Raw genomic sequence first — 21306 nt, 5'->3', positions numbered from 1 at the left:
AGCTCTGTGAGGAGGCTGTAACAAGCGTCTCACCTGAGCTGAGTGAGGACCGCCTCTTCCGTCCTCAGGTACAGCATCCTCTCCTCCTCCATCTCTGCTCTCCGTCTGAACGCCGCCTCCTCACACCGACTCACACGGTCACACATGAGCAGCAGCAGCTCCTGACCCGCTGTGTGCAGCATGGAGCGCACACTCTGCTGGTTCAGCAGCTGCAACACAACACAAGCAACACATCAGGTACCTGACACATGACCGTCTGTCCGTCTGTCCGTCTGTCCGTCTCTCCTACTTCACTTCAACAGATTCATAAAGAACTTATATCGTGACATAGAGTAACTATTTATTGTAATGTTTGTGTAACTGTGTGAGCCAGCAGGTGAGCAGACAGGTGAGTACCTGTTGGTGTCTGAGCTGGTTGAGTTGCACTCTCAGCTCACACACGTTTCTCTTCGCTGACATCAAACTCTGCTGCAGCTCGCTGTCAGGGGGAGGGGCCCGAAGAGCCAGGGGCGGGGTTTTGAGGCCGTCAATCAGAGCAGCTGGATTTTGTTGCTCAGGAGACACACCTGGAGGTCAAAGACAGGTGATCAGTCTGCCGTCATGATTACAAAGAACAATTCATCACACAGAGTAAGAGCAGAGGATTCTCACCAAGTCTGTTGATGAGGAGTCTCTGTCCAGCTGTCTCACTGAGGACACACACACACACACACACACACACACACACACACACACACACACACACACACACACACACACACACACACACACACACACACACACACACACACAGTTACATTATCTGTACACCTGATCTGTTGTACTGAAATGATTCCCTGGTTCAAACACACTTGATACACACTTTAACATGTATGTTTTTATCTCTCTGTACTAGCTGCAGAACTCAGGACTGTTCCAGGTATGAAAACAGGTATAAAAGCAGGTAATACACACCCGAGTGCCTCCTTCACTCCAGGAATCTCTGCTCCCATGGACAGAGCGTGATGCACCAGCCCTGCTAGACTTGCTATCTGCTCCTCCATGGCCTTCATCCTCTCACTGAAACACAGCACATGACATCACACTGATCACCTTAGGCTGGGTTGTCCACGAACAAGTGAAGAAAAGACATCTGCTACTGAGGACTGTGGCATTTTTATCATCTTCACATGCTCTCGATCTACCTCACCACCTCTTGGAACGTTAAGATTTAAGAGGAATCTATCCTGAGGAGAGTCAATGTTTCAGATTTTTTAAATGAGGTTTTTATTGGATGTTAAGGTTTCCTTGAAACATGCTCTTGAGACCTTCTTTCTTTGAGCTTTGTAGAGACCTAGACATTTCTTCACCTTGGAGGAGGATGAGTTAGGTTTTGTTTTAGTTGTTTTGTTTAAGCAAATTTAAGCACTTTGTCCCGGTCCTACTTCAAATCGGACCATTCGTCTACATATCATTCACTTGTGGTCTTCTGGAGATGCAGGCACTGGACGATTGCATGGACTATGGCGTGTTTTCATCAGACTTCAGAGGCACTCAACTTTGCCAGAACTATATTATGAATTAACCTCTTACATTATACCATTGTATTCATATACTGAATCCTTTTTTTTATTTTTTTTTATTTTTTTATTTTTTTATATATTTATTTTTTTAGGTATGTATTATTTATTTGTTAATGTATTTATGTTTAAATTCATTTATTTGTTAAATATTTGTTTTTGTTTTTTTTGTGATTTTTAATTTTTTATAATTTATCACTTATTTTTTATCAATTTATTTATTTATCAATGTATTTAATTATTTATTTGTTTATTATTATTTTTTAATCAATTTATTTATTTATCAATTTATTTAATTATTATTATTATTATTATTTTTTTAATCAATTTATTTATTTATAATTTTTTTAAATTATTATTATTATTATTATTTTTTTTTTAATCAATTTATTTATCTAATTATTTATTTATGCATTAGTCCTTTTTTTTTTATTCATTACATTACCTATACATTTCCCTGACTAACTGTAAATATCTGTCTTGCAGGTGTCTCATTGTTGGCTCACCTTTGGATGGCACTGGGAGTCACTTGACCCTGAAACAGCCTTTCAGGTGTTCCCAGAGGACTGTCCACAAAAACAGAGGAGGTGGAGGAGGACGAGCCGTTCCCTCTGCTCCTCATCTCCGCGGCCCCGTTGCTGTCCCGCCGCAGGGACCTGCGCATCGGTGACATCCTGTCTGCAGACACCAGGCCCACCCCGCCGATGATCTGTCCCTCAGTCAGTCTGACCTCACTGACCCTCTGAGGGGAGGGGGGCGGGGTCTTTGTCCCCAGAGGAGGAAGCTGGCTGTCTCCGTACTTCCTGCTCTTTTGCCTGGATGGTGGAGAAGCACACGGACTAATGAGTGTATTAATACACACCTGCATCAGTTAGTGAGACTTCCCGGCCCCCGTGTGGTTCAGTCTAGTCTTTACCCCAAACACACCTCCCTTGTACCTCTGTTCACAGGTCTTTAATTTACCTTTGTAATCTGGAGGTGGATCTGAACTGGGTTTATCTGGTCTGGAATGAGTTTGTGTTGATCTGGACCGAGGTAATTTGGACATATACTGGGTATCTGTTATCTTGACTGTGTTTCTGTCTATCTGGACTTGGTTTCTGTCTATCTGGACTTTGTTTCTGTCAATCCAGACTGGGTTTCTGTCTATCCAGACTTGGGTTCTGTTAATCTGGATTGGGTTCTGTTAATCTGGATTGGGTGTCTGGTATATGGACTGTGTTTCTGTTAATGCAGACTGGGTTTCTTTCAATCCAGACTGGGTTTCTGTCAATCCAGACTGGGTTTCTGACATTCTGGACTGGATTTCTGTCAATCCAGACTGGGTTTCTGTCAGTCTGGACTGGATTTCTGTCAATCCAGACTGGGTTTCTGTTAATCTGGATTTAGTTTCTGTCAATCAAGACTGGATTCTGCTAATGCAGACTGGGTTTCTGTCAATCCAGACTGTGTTTCTTTCTATCCAGACTGGGTTTCTGTCAATACAGACTGGGTATCTGTTAATCCAGACTGGGTTTCTGTTAATCTGGGCTGGGTTTCTGTTAATCCAGACTGGGTTGCTGTTAATCCAGTCTGGTTTGCTGTCAATCTGGACTGAGTTTCTGTTAATCTGGACTGGGTATCCGTCAATCCAGACTGGGTTTTGTGGATCTTGAAATGTTATGTCTTGATCCAGACTTATGTTAGAGAATCTGGACTAGGTTTTTTTTTTTTTTGAAATTGGAAAGACCTGGTCTTAACAAGGATTCTGTTCATCTGGACTGGGTTTATGTAAATCTGGGTCTGGCTAGAGTAGATCTGGGCTTAGTCTACTTGGATCTGCATGGTTTTGTGTTGATTTAGGTTGGGTTTATATGGATCTGGACTAGGTTTCCGTATATCATCACTGGGATTCTGGATCTGTATGGGGTTTGACTAGAACTGACTGGGCCTGTGTGGATCTGAACTGGGTCTGGACTGAGTTTACCTGTGAAGGGATCGGGTCTTGTGGTCCAGGGTCTCTCCGTAGCCCATTAGGGGTTTGATGGAGGCCCTGTACTGCTGCAGAGTCCCCGGGATGCCTGATCCTCCTGAGTCCCCCAGCAGGTCTGAAGCGAGGGAAGGGGGCGCGCTGCACTGGGAGGAAGAGATGCTGAGGCGACCTCCCCCGTCCTGCACGGAGGAGCTGTATGAGTCCGGGTAATGTGGACCTCCTTCACCCCGCAGGACCAGAGCCATGGACTTAGTGCTGCCAGCATCCTCATCTGACACACGCACACACGCACACACGCACACACGCACACACACACACACACACACACACACACACACACACACACACGCACACACACACACAGAAACAAATGTGGATCAGTTGTTGTTGTTGAATCTTCTGAGACGTGATCTGTTTTTCTTTACTCTGTTTCTAACTGATCAAGACTGGCTCCCTGAAGACCTGAGAACCCTGCAGGTGTCTCACCTGGTTTGACGTCCCTCCTCTCCAGGATGGAGCTGCTGCTGTTGGTGCACAGAGACCTTGTTAGCCCCGCCCCAGACAGGCGTTCCCGCGGTAGAGTTGAGCTTCCCAGATCCCCTGCCCCCCCTCCTGTACTCCCCCCACCGTACACTCTCCTGGAGGGGGAGGAGGGCATGGAGCGCACCATAGGGGGAGACATGGAGCCCTGCAGGCTGTGCAGGGCACTGCGGCCTGTTGAAGAGCGACTGTGGACCGGACTGTGGCTCCCGTACAGAACCTCCTTTGAGATCTGAAACAGATCACATGTATTACTGTGAGTAACTGCACAGAGAAGCACAGGGTCATCAGCCTGACCCCCACCAGGGTCTCCAGGGTCAGGGGTTTGAAAACAGGGTGTATCCATGTCTGTCTGTGTAATAAAATAACAAAAGTCTGATCTTGTCCTCAGATAACTCTTAGGAGTCAAAGCTTCCTCATGTGTCTGTCTGCTGTGTGTGAACCTCACAAGTCTGATCCCAGGTCTGCTTCAGCCTGATGTTTATCATAATCATTGAGCCTGTACCAACATGCGGGTCCCACACAGCCAGTCTAACACCAGCACAGGTTTAATCAGCAGGAGTGGTCTGTACACGCTCATGTTATGTTCAGGTTACACGCCTTTATTTGAACATCCAAGGGAAATATGTAAACATGTCGGGATGAATTATGAGAACAATGTCTAGGATCCTGCTCTGACCTGAGCTGACTCAACTCTCTAATGAAATGTGACCTGATTAAAACATCATTCAAAAAGGGACTGTACCTGCAGCTTACAGGTGACAGTCAGTAACACCTGTATGAGTGAGACCACACAACATATATTGTAGTATGTAGGGTACTACATGCGATACTACATGTGCAGTATAGAGCTCACAGAATGTGTTCTCATGAAGGGTCAGGCGTCTATCATCCATCCATTCATCTTTATCATTGTTATGGATGATAATACTAATACTAAAAAATAAAAATAAAATAATTTTTTTTAAATTTTAAATAACAATTCTAATAATTATAATGATCTAATATAATGGTAAATTGTAATACTAATAGTAATAATAATCTGTAATAATGATAATGATCTATAATAATAGTAATACTAAAAAATAAATAATAATAATAATGGTAATAATGGTAATAATAATAATAATAATAATAATCTAAAATAATAATGACTATAATAATAATGATATTAAAAACAATAATCTGCACAAATGATAATGATTTATAATAAGACTAATACTAAATATATTATAATAATAATAATATTAATAATAATAATAATAATAATAATAATAATGATGATCTATAATAATAATAATACTATTATGTTATTATTATTATTATTATTATTATTATAATTATTATTATTATTATAGATCATTATTATTATTATGATCATGATTATTAAAATATTTATATTAATAATACATATTTTTAATATAGATTTGTATTATTCTTAATACTATTACTATTACTATTATTACTATTATTATTATTATTATTATTATTATTATTATTATTATTATTATTATTATTATAGATCATTTAATTATAGCTCATTTTTATTATTATAGATCATCATTATAATAGATCTTTATTAGTATTATTTTCATTATTATTATATAGATAATCCTGATTAGTATTATTATCAATCAATCAATCAATCAATCAATCAATCAATCAATCAATCAATCAAACAATCAATCAATCAATCAATCAATCAATCAATCAATCAATCAATCAATCAATCAATCTTTATTTGTATAGCACCAAATCACAACAAACGTTATCCCAAGATTCTTTTACAAACAGAGCAGGTCTAGACCACTCTATGTCAAATTATGAACAGAGACCCAACACCAAGACAGGGTAAGACTCAGTCTGACCCCACCTTAATCCACCATGAGCATTGCACCTTGCAGTAATTAGCTAGTTATTCTAATAATTATATTATTATTATTGTTTCTATAGTATAAATAATAATAATAATAATAAAAATAATAATAATAATAATAATAATAATAATAATAACAATAATAATAATAATAGTAATAATAGTAATAGTAATAGTATTATTATTATTATTATTATTATTATTATTATTATTATTATTATTATCATTATCATTATTATTATTATTATTATTATTATTATTATTATTATTATTATTATCATTATTGGTATTGGTATTACTATTACTACGGTAACCATTGTTATTTTTATTATTATTATAGTACTGTTTGGACACTGGTGTTTCTGCACACTGCCTGAGACTCAGCATCAATGAACCTTTCAGAGCGCTCATTGTGTCACCTCTAAATCAATTAATCAATCAAACACAGTGACACACAAAACAACATTAAACTGAGAGCCAACATATGGAATCAGATCTGAGATCAATGATACTGATCAATTAATAAGGTGATGAATAAACAAATGATCCCTGAACAAACCTGATATCAAAATAAGATGATCATCGATACATTTTAAAATCAGATGACACAAACTCATGTTTATAATCAGCGTGATTGATCCTTAATTATAAATGTATAAAACACATTGGTGTGTGTCTTACCTGAGCCTGCACACAGTCAGTGATGATCAGGTGTGTGTGTATGAAAGTATTCTAACTCTCTATGTAAACAGGGCGTGGATCTGAAAACGTGTCACAACCCATACAGCTCTGCACAACACAGCCTGCAGTGTAACGGACGCACACCTCCTACACAACCACAGCAGCTGTCAGTCACACCGCAGTTGTTGCTGCTGCTGCTGCTGCTGCTGCAGGAGGGATCCATAAGACACACTCTCTGCACTACAACTACACGACAACTACACTTTCACACACAACACCATTCATGTCATGCATCTCTCTGTACCTCCTGCACATGGCTTACTCATCATCTCAGCTCTTACAGAGAAACTGATCCACGTTATGTTTCAGCAGCTCCCTTTCATTATTCTTGGGAAGTCGATGCCTACCTATATAAATGTGAACAATTTTGAAGAGTAGTATCACAGCTAGCTCCATTAAAGGGATAGTTCAGTTTGTTTTGATTGTATGAGTAACTTTTCAATGGTATAGGTGAATCCACCACATTTGAAACATGTTCCTCCTTCAATCAGTGCGCTGCAGGCGGAGGAACATGTACGTGTCGTGTCAGAGAGTCGTGCAAAAACAAAGTCATTGTCTGACGGCAGAGCTTAGCCCTGACACATTCTAAATAGAGCGTACACTGACACCAACATCAGACATCGGCAGAGGCCTCCATTCTGGTTCTGCAGTTAATGTCTCAACAAAAGTCTCTAAAAGTAGTATGGGAGGTAGAACCTTCAGTTATCAGGCCCCTCTCCTTTGGAATCATCTACCAGTCAGGGTCCAGCGGCAGACACCCTCTCTACTTTTAAGAGTAGGCTTCAAACTTTCCTTTTTGATAAAGCTTATAGTTAGAGCTGGATCAGCTCAGACTGCTATAGGTTTAGACTGCTATAGGCTCTGACTGCTATAGGTTTAGACTGCTATAGGCTCTGACTGCTATAGGTTTAGACTGCTATAGGCTCTGACTGCTATAGGTTTAGACTGCTATAGGTTTAGACTGCTATAGGTTTAGACTGCTATAGGCTCTGACTGCTATAGGTTTAGACTGCTATAGGCTCTGACTGCTATAGGTTTAGACTGCTATAGGTTTAGACTGCTATAGGCTCTGACTGCTATAGGTTTAGACTGCTATAGGCTCAGACTGCTATAGGTTTAGACTGCTATAGGCTCTGACTGCTATAGGTTTAGACTGCTATAGGCTCTGACTGCTATAGGCTCTGACTGCTAAAGGTTTAGACTGCTATAGACTCAGACTGCTATAGGTTTAGACTGCTATAGGCTCAGACTGCTATAGGTTTAGACTGCTATTGGCTTAGACTGCTGGGGGAACTGGCACACTGGGATCCTGTCTTTCCCTCTCTCTCCTCTGTCTGCCTCTTACTTACTTTAACTCTTGTCCCATTAAAGTTACTAACCATAGTTACTATCCGTCTCACCACTATCAGCCATGGCCACCTGGATAACAGCAACAACACGCTCACCTGCTAGTCAACTCACCCACACCTCTAATTATGTTAAATCATGCACAGCCCTCAGCCTCTTTATAATCACAACAGATGAGATACTCTGTATAAATGCTGAACCCCTGTAGAGTCAGCATGAAGAGAGAAACCAGCTTTAGAGACCTGAACTGTTTTTGCACAATCATTATTTTTTATTTCTGCTGTAAAACCATTCAAACATGGAACTCTAATGGGTCTCCCAGACTTCAGAGACAGCCTCAAGTGGACACTGGAGGAACTGCAGCTTCACTGGCTTCATTTACAACACTTGAAGTCTGTGCCTAGTCAAAACATCCAATGTCTCAGGAGGTAAACATTGGTTAAAGAAGGAGGTTTCACATTCTTCAGATATTTGTCAGCCTGATTGATTCTCACGACGTCTTGCTTCAGGTGTAATAACGTCTTTGGTTTTCTCTAACCACACCTGCTCTCCTTTCTGGGCTGGCACTGACTGCCCCTCCTCCTCTACCTCAGCCTCTGCCTGTTAGATCTGCCTGTGAGCTGGGATTTAGATATTTGTGGTTATGTAATGTCCCATGAAGGCATTACTAACAGGTTAGCCATACCAGTCACATCAGGGGAGTCCAACTCAACTGCAGAGGGGCTGACATTTAAGACTGGGTCTGAGGATCTGAGGATCAACTTATAGGAGGATCGTACTGATACCAGACTAAAACTGACCATGAAAGAAAAGTTATTTTGAAGTGCAGCAGGATGTTTGACATCTTCTCCTGGCTCTAGGTTCAGTAATGTTTGGTGTGGTGAGATGTAGAAACCCTCAGGAAGGAGTAAAGGTGAACATCAAAGACAGGAGTGTGTTTTTGTGTAATGAAGCACAGAGAGAAGTTCCACACACAGGATGAAAGTAAATCAGTCTAATCAGATTTTGATTTTTTTAAGCCTTTGAATTCCTGGCACTGAACTTTTTTTTTGCATTGAAATTATGTATCTGAATTTTTTGTCATTGAGTTTAAAGCTGCTGTGTGGAACTTTTGATTTATATCAATTTTGGCGCCCCATTGTGGACAAAGTGATACCTCTTATCTCTTGTTCTGTACATGCAAACCTCACCCTGCTGTCTTTTAACAGCCAGATTCATCACTCAATGTGATTATTTGCCATGAAATCAGGCAAAAAAAGGGTGTTTTTGAAGCCAAATGTCAATCATGTGGTCTGACACCTACCCCCTCTGAGTGCTTTAAGGCATTAAAAATGACAACAGAGAAGGTATCAGTGTTGTTGTTTATGGTTTTGTTTGCTTTTGAAGGTCATAAAGAGGCATCAGTGTTGGTTTCAGTCTGTTTCTCAGCTGGTGAAAAACTCCTCATAGTGGCTTTAAGTCTTCAAATTTTCAACAATTATTTTTTACGTTTATTTTACAATGTTCACAAATTCAGAGTCAAAGATTCAATGTATAAAAAAAATCAATGTATAAAAAATTAAAGTGCTCATTTTCAATGTCTAAAATTCATAGTCAAAATTCAGTGTTAAAAAAATTCAAAGTAAACAGCTGATTTACCAAGGGAAAAGCAATCGATTGTCTCACATCGAACCCAACTGCCAGAAATGAAGTCAGGCTCCAGAGGTCATGTGATGCCGATACTGGGACAGGAGTTGTGCTCTGCTTCAGTCCCAAGATTCTCCACATATTCACAAACATTAACAGAGATTCTCAAGCCTCATCTCTCATCTACTGCAGCAAAAATGGTTGGATCAGTGAGCAGTGCATCACAGCTACTGAAGAAAGTCATTAAATATGTAGAAGGTAAAGTATTTACAGACACGGGTCAAGTTGGATTCGATTCCCACAAGTGCGAAACATGACTAATCTGAGGTCCGATACCTATGCCCGTGAGCCACCATGCTCACATTAAAGATATGTATCAGACAAGTATCACTCATCCACATCAACATCCAGGTTAAAGCCAGGGAACATTTTGGTTTGAGCTCATCTGAAACACCTGGTTCCCCGGGAGCCAGTCTTTAAAGGTGACATATCACGCTTTTTTCATCAATATATATTGGTCTAAGAGGTCCCCAAAACATGTCTTTAAAGTTTATGCTCAAAAAAACACTTTGAAATCAGATTTTGGTCTGCCTGAAAAGCCCTCTTCTTCAGTCCTCCTCAGAACACTCTGTTTTCTCTCTGACCACGCCCCCTCAGGAAGTGGATGCGGCCTCGGCTCTCCAGCACGTTGATCTAATGTTTACATGTTGGCTGAATATACACGGCTGCTCACAGACCCGCGTTACTTCAACCCTCTGAATCTGATCCAGAATCTGATCCTGACGGAGAGGCACCTGCAGCAGGACCTTTCTGAACCATTGGTCACAGATTTAGTGTTTCTTGTTGTTTTATTTGTCAGTATGTCGACGTGTGTCTTGGTACACAGCTACTAACATGTAGCTATGTGGCTATGCTAACTAGCGCTAGCACTTATCCATGATAAATAAAAATCATCCACTAGATCTTCAAATCTGCAGACGTGGGGAGTAAAACCGACCTTTGTGTTTATTAAGACAGCCTACAACTAGCATGCCTCCCTCCTAAGCTCCTTGTTAGCACACATTTGTGCAGGGAATGAAAAACAGAGGAGGGGATTCAGTATTATTTTATACAGTCTATGGGCTGAACAAGCTCCGAGCTCTGACTCCGTGACAGACCGGATATTGTTGTTACGTAACAAAAACACTGAAGTCTGAAACGGCTCGTTTCACACACATTTACAGAAAGGTGGAGAAATCAAAACAGGGGCAGAATGGATTCTTTTCATGTTCGGGGGGTTTGTAGACATGCCAGGGACACATATTTCAGGTAGAGAACCATTAAAAAGTCAATTTTGCATTATATGTTACCTTTAAGTAAAGTGCTGCAGTGGGCTGTAGTGGAGAGGTTATTATGTCTGTAGTTTAGAGAAAACTCTTGCTAATCATGTCTGAGTGTTTCCTGAGATGAACTCAGGAGAACCAGACTTCATTGGCCGGCGGTTGGGTTCGATGTGAGACGACCGGTTGCTTTTCCCTCGATAAATCAGCTGTTTACTTTGAATTTTTTAATACTGAATTTTGACTTTGAATTTTGGACATTGAAAATGGGCACTTTAATTTTTATACATTGAATTTTTTAAACTTAAATTTTTGACTCTGAAGTTGTGAACACTGAAAAATAAAAGTGAAAAATACTTGATAAAAATTTCAAGACTTAAACTCAATGACAAAAATTTCAGATACATAATTTCAATGCAAAAAAAATTCAGTGCTAGGAATTGAAATGCTTAAAAAAAATTCTAAATCTAATCAGACTTATTTACTTCCATACACAGGCATGTGCTTCCAGACATGCAGTGAATCTAAGCCACCTGTAGGCGGGGTGAGCTGTGCAGCAGCCAGAGTCAGACCTTAGAGCTCTATTAGCTCCTCAGCTCTTTCCTTGTCAACTACAAACTGAGCGATATATGTTGGATTTCTGAGCTCCAAAGTTGGTAAATGATTGAGTTACTTCAGTGTCAGAAGTGCTCAGTTGATCAGCAGAATGAATGAATGCTTGGTTCATGCTGGTCATTGTTTGGCTACGTGATAAAGTGACTCATGCTTCCTCGCTGCATCTGAACCTCCAACAGGAGACTCAGCAGCAGGAGGAGCTTCACCATACCTGCCAACATTGGACTGTGATAAATAGGGAGATTTTATGGAGTATGGTAAAATCAGCCTATACCCAGCAACCCTGTCCATATATAATCCTGAACTACAGATTAACACATTTAATAAACAGATATGTAAGTCATTACTTTAAATGTCTCTTAGTTTCAAGGTTTGCAGTAAAATATAACAATGAAAACATACATGTTTAAAAAATCCATGTCTTATAAATATGATAAACTTCATCAACATGTTGAAGAGTGAGAGTAGAGTGAGCCACTGCAGTGAGGAGTAACACACACATATTCCAGGTAGAGGGGTTTGTGTTGACACCATATTTTTATGTTAACACCATTATAGTATCATTTCAATGAAGGAGTCTCTGTAACATGAATCTACATCTCTATGTGCTTTTTAAAGTCATTTATCTGGGTCCTTTAAATCCTATTTATTACATACAGCTAAATGTTCTCTGACCTACAGTAACCTCTGCATCCTTAGCCTCTGCTGCTTTCTGCTCTTTATTTAAAGAAGGAAGAGATTTCCTCTGCATCTCCACCTGAGGTTATCAGGCAGAGTTTAGTGATGTCATAACTTCACCTGTGATATTGTGATAGTGACACTGTCAGCACTCTGTCATCAGATTCACACAGCTCTAAACTCTCCTGATGAACTTTAAAGAGGATGCTGCGTTACTGAACGTTACAATTTAAAGTTAGCTATAAGAACAGGGCTGACCCACTTTAATGAGGGATGATCAAATCTTTAAACAGTGCAGAAGTTTGTTGAACTCAGAACTATTCGTCTAATGAACACTTCAGCTACCGTATGTCTGATGGAACATGCAACCCCCCCATAGAGGTTGAGGTACACTCATTTAATTGACATCAACATGAAATAGGGAGATTATAAGGAGAAGTAACAACTCGGGAGTACAGTGGGAGAATAAGTTAAAAAAGCGGTACACGCCCGCCTAAACCGGGAGTGTTGACAGGTCTGGCTTCGGTGATGAGATGCTTCATTCAGCGGGCTGAGGAGATAGGGCTTGCAGGCCCTGATTGGCTGGCCAGCTGCTGCACTCCGTTCTGGGATTTGCAGTATCAGCGGTGACAGCGGGATGCATATAACTGTACCCCTGGCCCTGCTCGCGTGCCTTGAGTTTGACACCAGTGTGTTTGATTAAAGAGGGAATTTCCCCTGTGCACTTTCACAGTCTGCAAACTGCGGTGATTGGCCGTCAGTGTGTGTGTGTGTGTGTGTGACAGAGTGGATGTCGGGGGGATGTTTCAGTCTCCTCACTGTGCTGTCACATTAGCACGGCTGTGGTTAGCTCAGAGGAAGTTGTATTCATGGGTCAAAACAAGGTGACATGTTGGTCTCTGAGCAGCCCAGCAGCGACTGCATCACTAAAAGAACAGTTTGTTTACTGCGGCCCTGCTGACCTGAACATATCTCTGCATGCTGCTCTCTTCTTCTTTGTTCTGCCACTGAAACCAGCAGTCAGTTCACTTAGTGTCACTTCTTTAGAATACATCTGAAACTCACCCTGAATCAGTGCAGACGTTTGATTTGTCTTTAAATAAATACATGATATTTAGAAACCTCCCCAGATGTCATGTCCGAAACACACAGAGAACAGATGCGGTGTGTGTTCATGAATCCAGGTTGTGTGGTGATGATGGTGACATGACTGAATGAAGGAAGCAGACTGAGCGTGACTTACCCTCCCCTCTGCGGCTGCAGGTCTGGCGTGGCGGTTGAAGACGTGTGCCGGGTCTTTGTGGTAAACTTTGAGACAGGAGTGTGACGAGATATTTCTAGAAGCAAACAGGACACAACACGGTAACAGTTAAAGGTGCATGAAGTCCTACCATGAGACACTGAGGCTGGGAGACCTGATTTAAATCAAATTAAACGTACAGATTATCAAAGAATGATCACCACGACAGATCCACCACCTCAGAGCTGAACAGGCCTGGACCACGAGATTCATTCAGAGTACAAGATAAAGACTTTAAGGTTCCCTTTGTGGTCCTGACCTTTGACCTTTCATGTATTGTTGTGTTTTTGTTCTTTATGTTGCAAGGTTCTCTTCTCAACCACTCATGTTTTGAAAAACTCACAGGCGTAGTCGGGAAATTGAGGTGAATATTTATTGGTGCCGGCCTCAGTGCAGTGCAGGATATTTAAAAGGAAGAAAAAAAAAACAATTCAAAAGACTATTTATAAAAGAAACAATCACAGACAGGTTCAGTGGACAGACACTGCTCCACAAGCTACCTCCTTCTCTTACCAGACAAAAGAAAAACTGCCTTGAGGGAACTCAACACAGCCCTCTTATATATTGCTGACTCCTCCCACTGGGCGTCATTAATTGTCAAAAGTTTTTACAAACATTTTTAACAATTAATACAACAGCAAAACAAACAACAATACAAACCCCAATAACAATATATGTATCACAATCTTTGGCAGTACTTTACCTAACCCTAAACCACGTTTTCAGGGGGTTAAATATACCAACAAACAAACATTTTATTTCCCCACCCATGTGGCACTTTTCGCCCGCCATAGGCCCTTCTTAATATGTGGAAACAGGACACTCCGTTTCCACGGATTCCACGCACCCAGGCGGTAAGTGATGCTATGTGTGCTGCAGTGTTTGAGTGCTGAGTGTATGTGTAATAAAACAATAGACATTCAGGTGTGTACCCGTGGCGACGCTATGTAACAGAGAGGGACAGCGGAATACTGGAGTTGGTGAGAAAAGGGAAACTGACGGGAGGGAAAGTGTAGTGTGTGTGTGTGTGTGTGTGTGTGTGTGTGTGTGTGTGTGTGTGTGTGTGTGTGTGTTTGTTTGTATGCGTATGTCGGCCTGTGTGCCAGTGTGTCTCCGCGCACACTGCCAGCATTCAGTGACGGTGCCGCTCCGTCGCATCATCCCCCTCCCCCCCGGAGGTTGACGATGTGAGGCAACCTGGAAAGGAAATCTGCCACCACATTGATCTTTCCCGATCGGTGTCTGATCGCAAACTTGAAGGGCTGGAGTGAAAGGTACTACGGGTCAGGCGGCTGTTGTGGTCCTTCATCGAGTTGATCCAGGTGAGTGCTCTGTGGTCAGTTTCCAGGTCAAACTCCCGTCCAAGCAGGTAATACCTCAGGCTCTCCAACGCCCACTTGATGGCCAGGCCTTCCTTTTCCACTGTGGAGTACCTGGTCTCACGTGGCTGCAGCTTGCGGCTCAGGTACAGTATCGGACGCTCTTCTCCTGGGTCCCCTTGGGCAAGCTGTTAAATGTTAAACATCACTGATCGGTTGTGTTTTCAGAACGCAGCACGGAGCAGGACCTCCGGACAGCTGGAGTCGTGTGACCGAGGTTTTCCTGCAGTAATCACTGAATCAAGGATTCTCCTCCTCCTCTCCTCATCCATGTTGTCTTTCTGGTCCTCTGAAAACCTCTGACCTGTTGACTCCAGGCCTGGCTCCGCTCATCATGACTTTGGTTTGTTGTTGTAGTTAAGTGAAATACGATCTGGTGATAACACAGAGTGTTTTATTCTGAAAATTAACCGGATGTTTTCATTTTGTTTTGGTGAAACCTGACTTCCTGTCCCGCTCCACCTGCTCTGTTGAGATTGATGTGCCGTGCCCCGGCATCCGGCAGAAATAGAAGTCTTGTGTCTCTGATCCAGAGGGCTCCGACCTGCTGGATCAGAGATGCAGCCGGAATGCAACGGAGCGGATCCAGTGGAAGTTAACACATTGACTAGAACAGAAACCAGATCAGATCCAGTGCTGTGACAGATCTGAGACGGATCGTACACGGATCTGGTGGAATCTGGCAGTAAGCTCAGACTCCCCTCTCCTCAGCTCCTCCTGGAGGGCCTGATACAATCCCAGATCAGATATATTATCCCTTCAGTGAGCTTTGGTCCAGGTCTCCTCATTGGATGTTAGACATGCTGAAGGGTGCAGAGCTTCTCTCTGAGCGCCCTCCGGATGTCTGGTGTCTGAGCCCCGCCACCCTGTGCAAGACGCTTGCTGACAAACTGTGAGTCCACAGTCTCAATCAAGACCTCAGGTTGCCCTGCAGCTCCCAGCTCGGCTCCTTTTAATTAACCACAACAGTTTGTAGGCTCTCTCCAGGTACACAACACACACCTGGATTGACTTACCCCGAGAATCCAGAGATTTAGTTTTCAATTCTAACTGGACTCTGGATTATATCTGGAGCATAGATGGAGATGTGTTGATGTGCTGTTTATCAGAATGTATAACAGAGTGCGTCCAGATAAATCCAATGTTACATTCAGATTATATGAGATATCCAAATATGCCCCCAAACACTGAGCTGACATCAGAAGAGTGACGTGTGTTCAGAGTGTGATATCAGTCCTATTTTCTGATCAAAGTGCTCCCACTCTGGAGATCAGAGGTGCTCCAGATATGACAGCTTCCAATGTTGGACAGTATGCATCATGTATTCATCATATAATGGTCATTGCTTTAACCCTCCTGTTATCCTTGGGGTCAATTGGACCCCATGCAATGTCTCTCAATTAATGATTAACATAATTTTTTTGTGTCGCTCACCTGATGTCATCCAGCTCGTAGTAGAAGTTGCGGCTGGTGTCTTTGATGTAGATGGCCACATTGGGAGACTGCAGCATCTTCATGGTGAGCTGATGAGGGAAGGCAGTGACGAACAGAGCACGCAGAGAGTCCTGACTGCTGATCTCAGCCGGCATCCTCATCTGCTTGGTCTCCTCCCCGTACTGCAGGTACACCACACCTGAGAACAGACAGGGGGTCAGTCTCTGGCACAGCAGCTTCTTGATACACTGAAACCAGGAGGAGCTCAGAACCTCTGAATCCTGCTGTTTCAGATTTAACGGTTTTATGAGCAGATTGAAAGATGTTTTCATATTTTAATGTTCTTTAGTATTGTTGATTTATTTCTCAGAGGATCTTCAAATAGTTCACATCCTCATCTATGTTCAACCTTAATGTAATGAGCGTGAGCCTCACATATTGACATATTGACAGACGGGACAGAGCATACAGTCTGAGACAGACGAAGAGCAGGGTGACATGCAACAAAACAGACGAAAAGCAGGGTGACATGCAGCAGAACAGACGAAGAGCAGGGTGACATGCAGCAGAACAGACGAAGAGCAGGGTGACATGCAGCAGAACAGACGAAGAGCAGGGTGACATGCAGCAGAACAGACGAAGAGCAGGGTGACATGCAGCAGAACAGACGAAGAGCAGGGTGACATGCAGCAGAACAGACGAAGAGCAGGGTGACATGCAGCAGAACAGATGAAGAGCAGGGTGACATGCAGCAGAACAGATGAAGAGCAGGGTGACATGCAGCAGAACAGACAAAGAGCAGGGTGACATGCAGCAGAACAGATGAAGAGCAGGGTGACATGCAGCAGAACAGATGAAGAGCAGGGTGACATGCAGCAGAACAGACAAAGAGCAGGGTGACATGCAGCAGAACAGATGAAGAGCAGGGTGACATGCAGCAGAACAGACGAAGAGCAGGGTGACATGCAGCAGAACAGACAAAGAGCAGGGTGACATGCAGCAGAACAGATGAAGAGCAGGGTGACATGGATCAGAACAGACAAAGAGCAGGGTGACATGCAGCAGAACAGATGAAGAGCAGGGTGACATGCAGCAGAACAGATGAAGAGCAGGGTGACATGCAGCAGAACAGATGAAGAGCAGGGTGACATGCAGCAGAACAGATGAAGAGCAGGGTGACATGCAGCAGAACAGATGAAGAGCAGGGTGACATGCAGCAGAACAGACGAAGAGCAGGGTGACATGCAGCACAACAGATGAAGAGCAGGGTGACATGCAGCAGGACAGAGGAAGAGCAGGGTGACATGCAGCAGAACAGAAGAAAAGCAGGGTGACATGCAGCAGAACAGACGAAGAGCAGGGTGACATGCAGCAGGACAGATGAAGAGCAGGGTGACATGCAGCACAACAGACGAAGAGCAGGGTGACATGCAGCAGAACAGACGAAGACCAGGGTGACATGCAGCAGAACAGACGAAGAGCAGGGTGACATGCAGCACAACAGATGAAGAGCAGGGTGACATGCAGCAGAACAGATGAAGAGCAGGATGACATGCAGCAGAACAGATGAAGAGCAGGATGACATGCAGCAGAACAGATGAAGAGCAGGGTGACATGCAGCAGAACAGATGAAGAGCAGGATGACATGCAGCAGAACAGATGAAGAGCAGGGTGACATGCAGCAGGACAGACGAAGAGCAGGGTGACATGCAGCAGAACAGATGAAGAGCAGGGTGACATGCAGCAGAACAGATGAAGAGCAGAGTGACATGCAGCAGAACAGATGAAGAGCAGGGTGACATGCAGCAGAACAGATGAAGAGCAGGGTGACATGCAGCAGAACAGACGAAGAGCAGGGTGACATGCAGCACAACAGATGAAGAGCAGGGTGACATGCAGCAGGACAGAGGAAGAGCAGGGTGACATGCAGCAGAACAGAAGAAAAGCAGGGTGACATGCAGCAGAACAGACGAAGAGCAGGGTGACATGCAGCAGGACAGATGAAGAGCAGGGTGACATGCAGCACAACAGACGAAGAGCAGGGTGACATGCAGCAGAACAGACGAAGACCAGGGTGACATGCAGCAGAACAGACGAAGAGCAGGGTGACATGCAGCACAACAGATGAAGAGCAGGGTGACATGCAGCAGAACAGATGAAGAGCAGGATGACATGCAGCAGAACAGATGAAGAGCAGGATGACATGCAGCAGAACAGATGAAGAGCAGGGTGACATGCAGCAGAACAGATGAAGAGCAGGATGACATGCAGCAGAACAGATGAAGAGCAGGGTGACATGCAGCACAACAGACGAAGAGCAGGGTGACATGCAGCAGGACAGACGAAGAGCAGGGTGACATGCAGCAGAACAGATGAAGAGCAGGGTGACATGCAGCAGAACAGATGAAGAGCAGAGTGACATGCAGCAGAACAGACGAAATGTAGGGTGACATGCAGCAGAACAGATGAAGAGCAGGGTGACATGCAGCAGAACAGATGAAGAGCAGAGTGACATGCAGCAGAACAGACGAAATGTAGGGTGACATGCAGCAGAACAGATGAAGAGCAGGGTGACATGCAGCAGAACAGACGAAATGTAGGGTGACATGCAGCAGGACAGATGAAGAGCAGGGTGACATGCAGCAGAACAGATGAAGAGCAGGGTGACATGCAGCAGAACAGACGAAGAGCAGGGTGACATGCAGCAGAACAGATGAAGAGCAGGGTGACATGCAGCAGAACAGATGAAGAGCAGAGTGACATGCAGCAGAACAGACGAAATGTAGGGTGACATGCAGCAGAACAGATGAAGAGCAGGGTGACATGCAGCAGAACAGACGAAATGTAGGGTGACATGCAGCACAACAGATGAAGAGCAGGGTGACATGCAGCAGAACAGACGAAGAGTAGGATGACAAGAAGCAAATGCTTTAGGGTGGGAATTGAACCTGAATCCTTGATTCAGTCTTTTCATCCTGATATTTCTCAGGAAGAGTCTTCAGTCTGATCAGGAGCTGGTAGTATTTAATAAGGTGTGTCAGATGATGTATGCTGGAGGTGTTTTTCAACATGTCAGATTTATATTTAATCTCTGATCTAAGAATCGGTTTCAGTTTCAGCGATCAGAAGATTCAGATCAGGATCAAAGAAACCTGGTCCTGACCTTGACCCTCGTCTATGATTACAAAACAACACAAACAAGTTCATCATGAGGTGGGTGTGTGTTGTGTGTGCGTCTGTGCGTGAGTGTGCATTTGCGTTTGCATTTGCGTTTGCGTGTGCGTGCGCGCGTGTGTGTGTGTGTGTGTGTGTGTGTGTGTGTGTGTGTGTTTGTGTAAAACCTCACCATGCTGCCTCTCCCCTGTTTGACCTCCTGACCTCCCCACAGGTAGACTTGCTCTGGTCTTGCAGCCCCGTGTGAAGGGGTCTGTGGGAGGGAGCAGGTCTCCATCAGACATGGTCTCTAAGGGGTCCTGCTCCTCTTCTAGGACCAGACCTCCTGAAGAGGGGGGATTGTCAGAGGACCAGGTATTCCCCGGCTGCAGAGAGGGAGAGAGAGAGAGACAGGATGTCAGTGTTTGTTTGAAACATTTAAACTCTCTTCAGTACTGTCAGAACAGGACGGTCTACACTCAGGGCCTGATTCACAAGGACTGTGCAGCTTTTACTAAACCTGTGTAAACTAAAATAAGCTAAAAGGACATTGTCTCACAAAGTGCACACAAGGGGTTAAATGTTCCCTAAACTGCACTGCAGAGCTAATACGGTCTCTGCTTCTCTGTGATCATCCATTCATATGGGTCAAGTCTAGTGCCTTTCTGTGCAAATGAACCTCACTGCAAAATAATCTAAGCCACTAACATCAGCGCTGACAGCTAGTGTTGTAGTCAAGACCACATTAACGGACACCAAGATATGTCCAAGACCAGGGTGCACAAAGACAAAGGCAAGACCAAGACATTTAAGGACCGAGGCCGAGACAAGACCGAGACCAAGGCAGGGCAAGACCGAGACAAGACCAAGACCATGTATAGCCTATCAATGAAAAATCATGATGAGAGTTAACAAAATAAAAGACTACTTTAAATACAATCAACAGCAACAAACAAGGTTTGTTTTTGTCTTTGTTGTCTTTCTTTTGACGTGCTGTGAGATTTTGGACTTCTTAAGTTTTGTTTTGGTCGTCATTAGTTGCATTTTCGCTTTAGATGAGAGTTAAAACTGTGTTTTCTGTTTCCTGTGATCTCAGGAGAGGTAGGAGGTCGTAGCTGAGCAGGATTATTTTGTCAAACCTTTTTTTCTCATTAATTTTCTATTTTCTAATATTTGTAGTGTTTTTATCTGATGGGTTAAAGGTGTTGACTGTGGTAATCATGTGGCAGGTATTTAGCTGTGCCCTTCTCTCAGTGTGTCTCCAGAGTTTGTTATTGAATGTGTGTTTATTACTTAATCAAATGTCTTATCAGACATCTCTGGTCACAGGCACACAGTCTCTCCTCCTGTCGTCTGTCTCCATTCATTAATGCATGAGTGCAGGGGGTGTCACTCACCGCAGCACCGGGAAAGTCACGGCTGTAACAGGTGAGGATAAAAATGAATGAATTGAAAAGGTGGGAGGCGCTACCTCTCTTTTCACAGTAATGACAGGGACACAGAGTTCATCAGTGGTGGTCTCGACCGAGTCCGCCCAGTCTGAGACCGAGACAAGACTGAGTAAAAGTGCTTTCGATTCCGAGACGAGACCGAGACCTTTATTTTATTTAAGGACCATATTAAACTGGTCTTGAGTACTACAACACACATGCTGTTGGAGTGAATTATTTCCTGTGTGCTGAGAGCTGGTGGTTACTGCACCACAGTATCTATACATACATAAAGCAGCGTCCAAGGTTCATACCTGACATATAATGACATACTTGG

At 43.2% G+C, this 21306-nt stretch overlaps 1 protein-coding gene across 1 annotated transcript in view; it reads right to left on the bottom strand.

Moving 5' to 3' along the window:
* LOC117826593 (sickle tail protein-like) overlaps window positions 1–21306 on the bottom strand; it is a 91757-nt gene that overhangs the window by 30825 nt on the left and 39626 nt on the right. Inside the window, exons 4-13 of the mRNA XM_034702762.1 lie at window positions 19733–19925; window positions 16387–16585; window positions 13517–13610; window positions 4018–4303; window positions 3526–3802; window positions 2066–2374; window positions 955–1059; window positions 663–689; window positions 397–571; window positions 34–209 (exon numbers count right to left, since the gene is read on the bottom strand). Of these exons, the coding sequence (XP_034558653.1) occupies window positions 34–209; window positions 397–571; window positions 663–689; window positions 955–1059; window positions 2066–2374; window positions 3526–3802; window positions 4018–4303; window positions 13517–13610; window positions 16387–16585; window positions 19733–19925 (1841 nt within the window). The remainder of the gene's footprint in view (window positions 1–33; window positions 210–396; window positions 572–662; window positions 690–954; window positions 1060–2065; window positions 2375–3525; window positions 3803–4017; window positions 4304–13516; window positions 13611–16386; window positions 16586–19732; window positions 19926–21306) is intronic.

The sequence above is a fragment of the Notolabrus celidotus genome, chromosome 15, assembly GCF_009762535.1.
Source record: "Notolabrus celidotus isolate fNotCel1 chromosome 15, fNotCel1.pri, whole genome shotgun sequence".
Taxonomy (NCBI): domain Eukaryota; kingdom Metazoa; phylum Chordata; class Actinopteri; order Labriformes; family Labridae; genus Notolabrus; species Notolabrus celidotus.
This window is presented reverse-complemented; position numbering and strand designations above follow the sequence as displayed.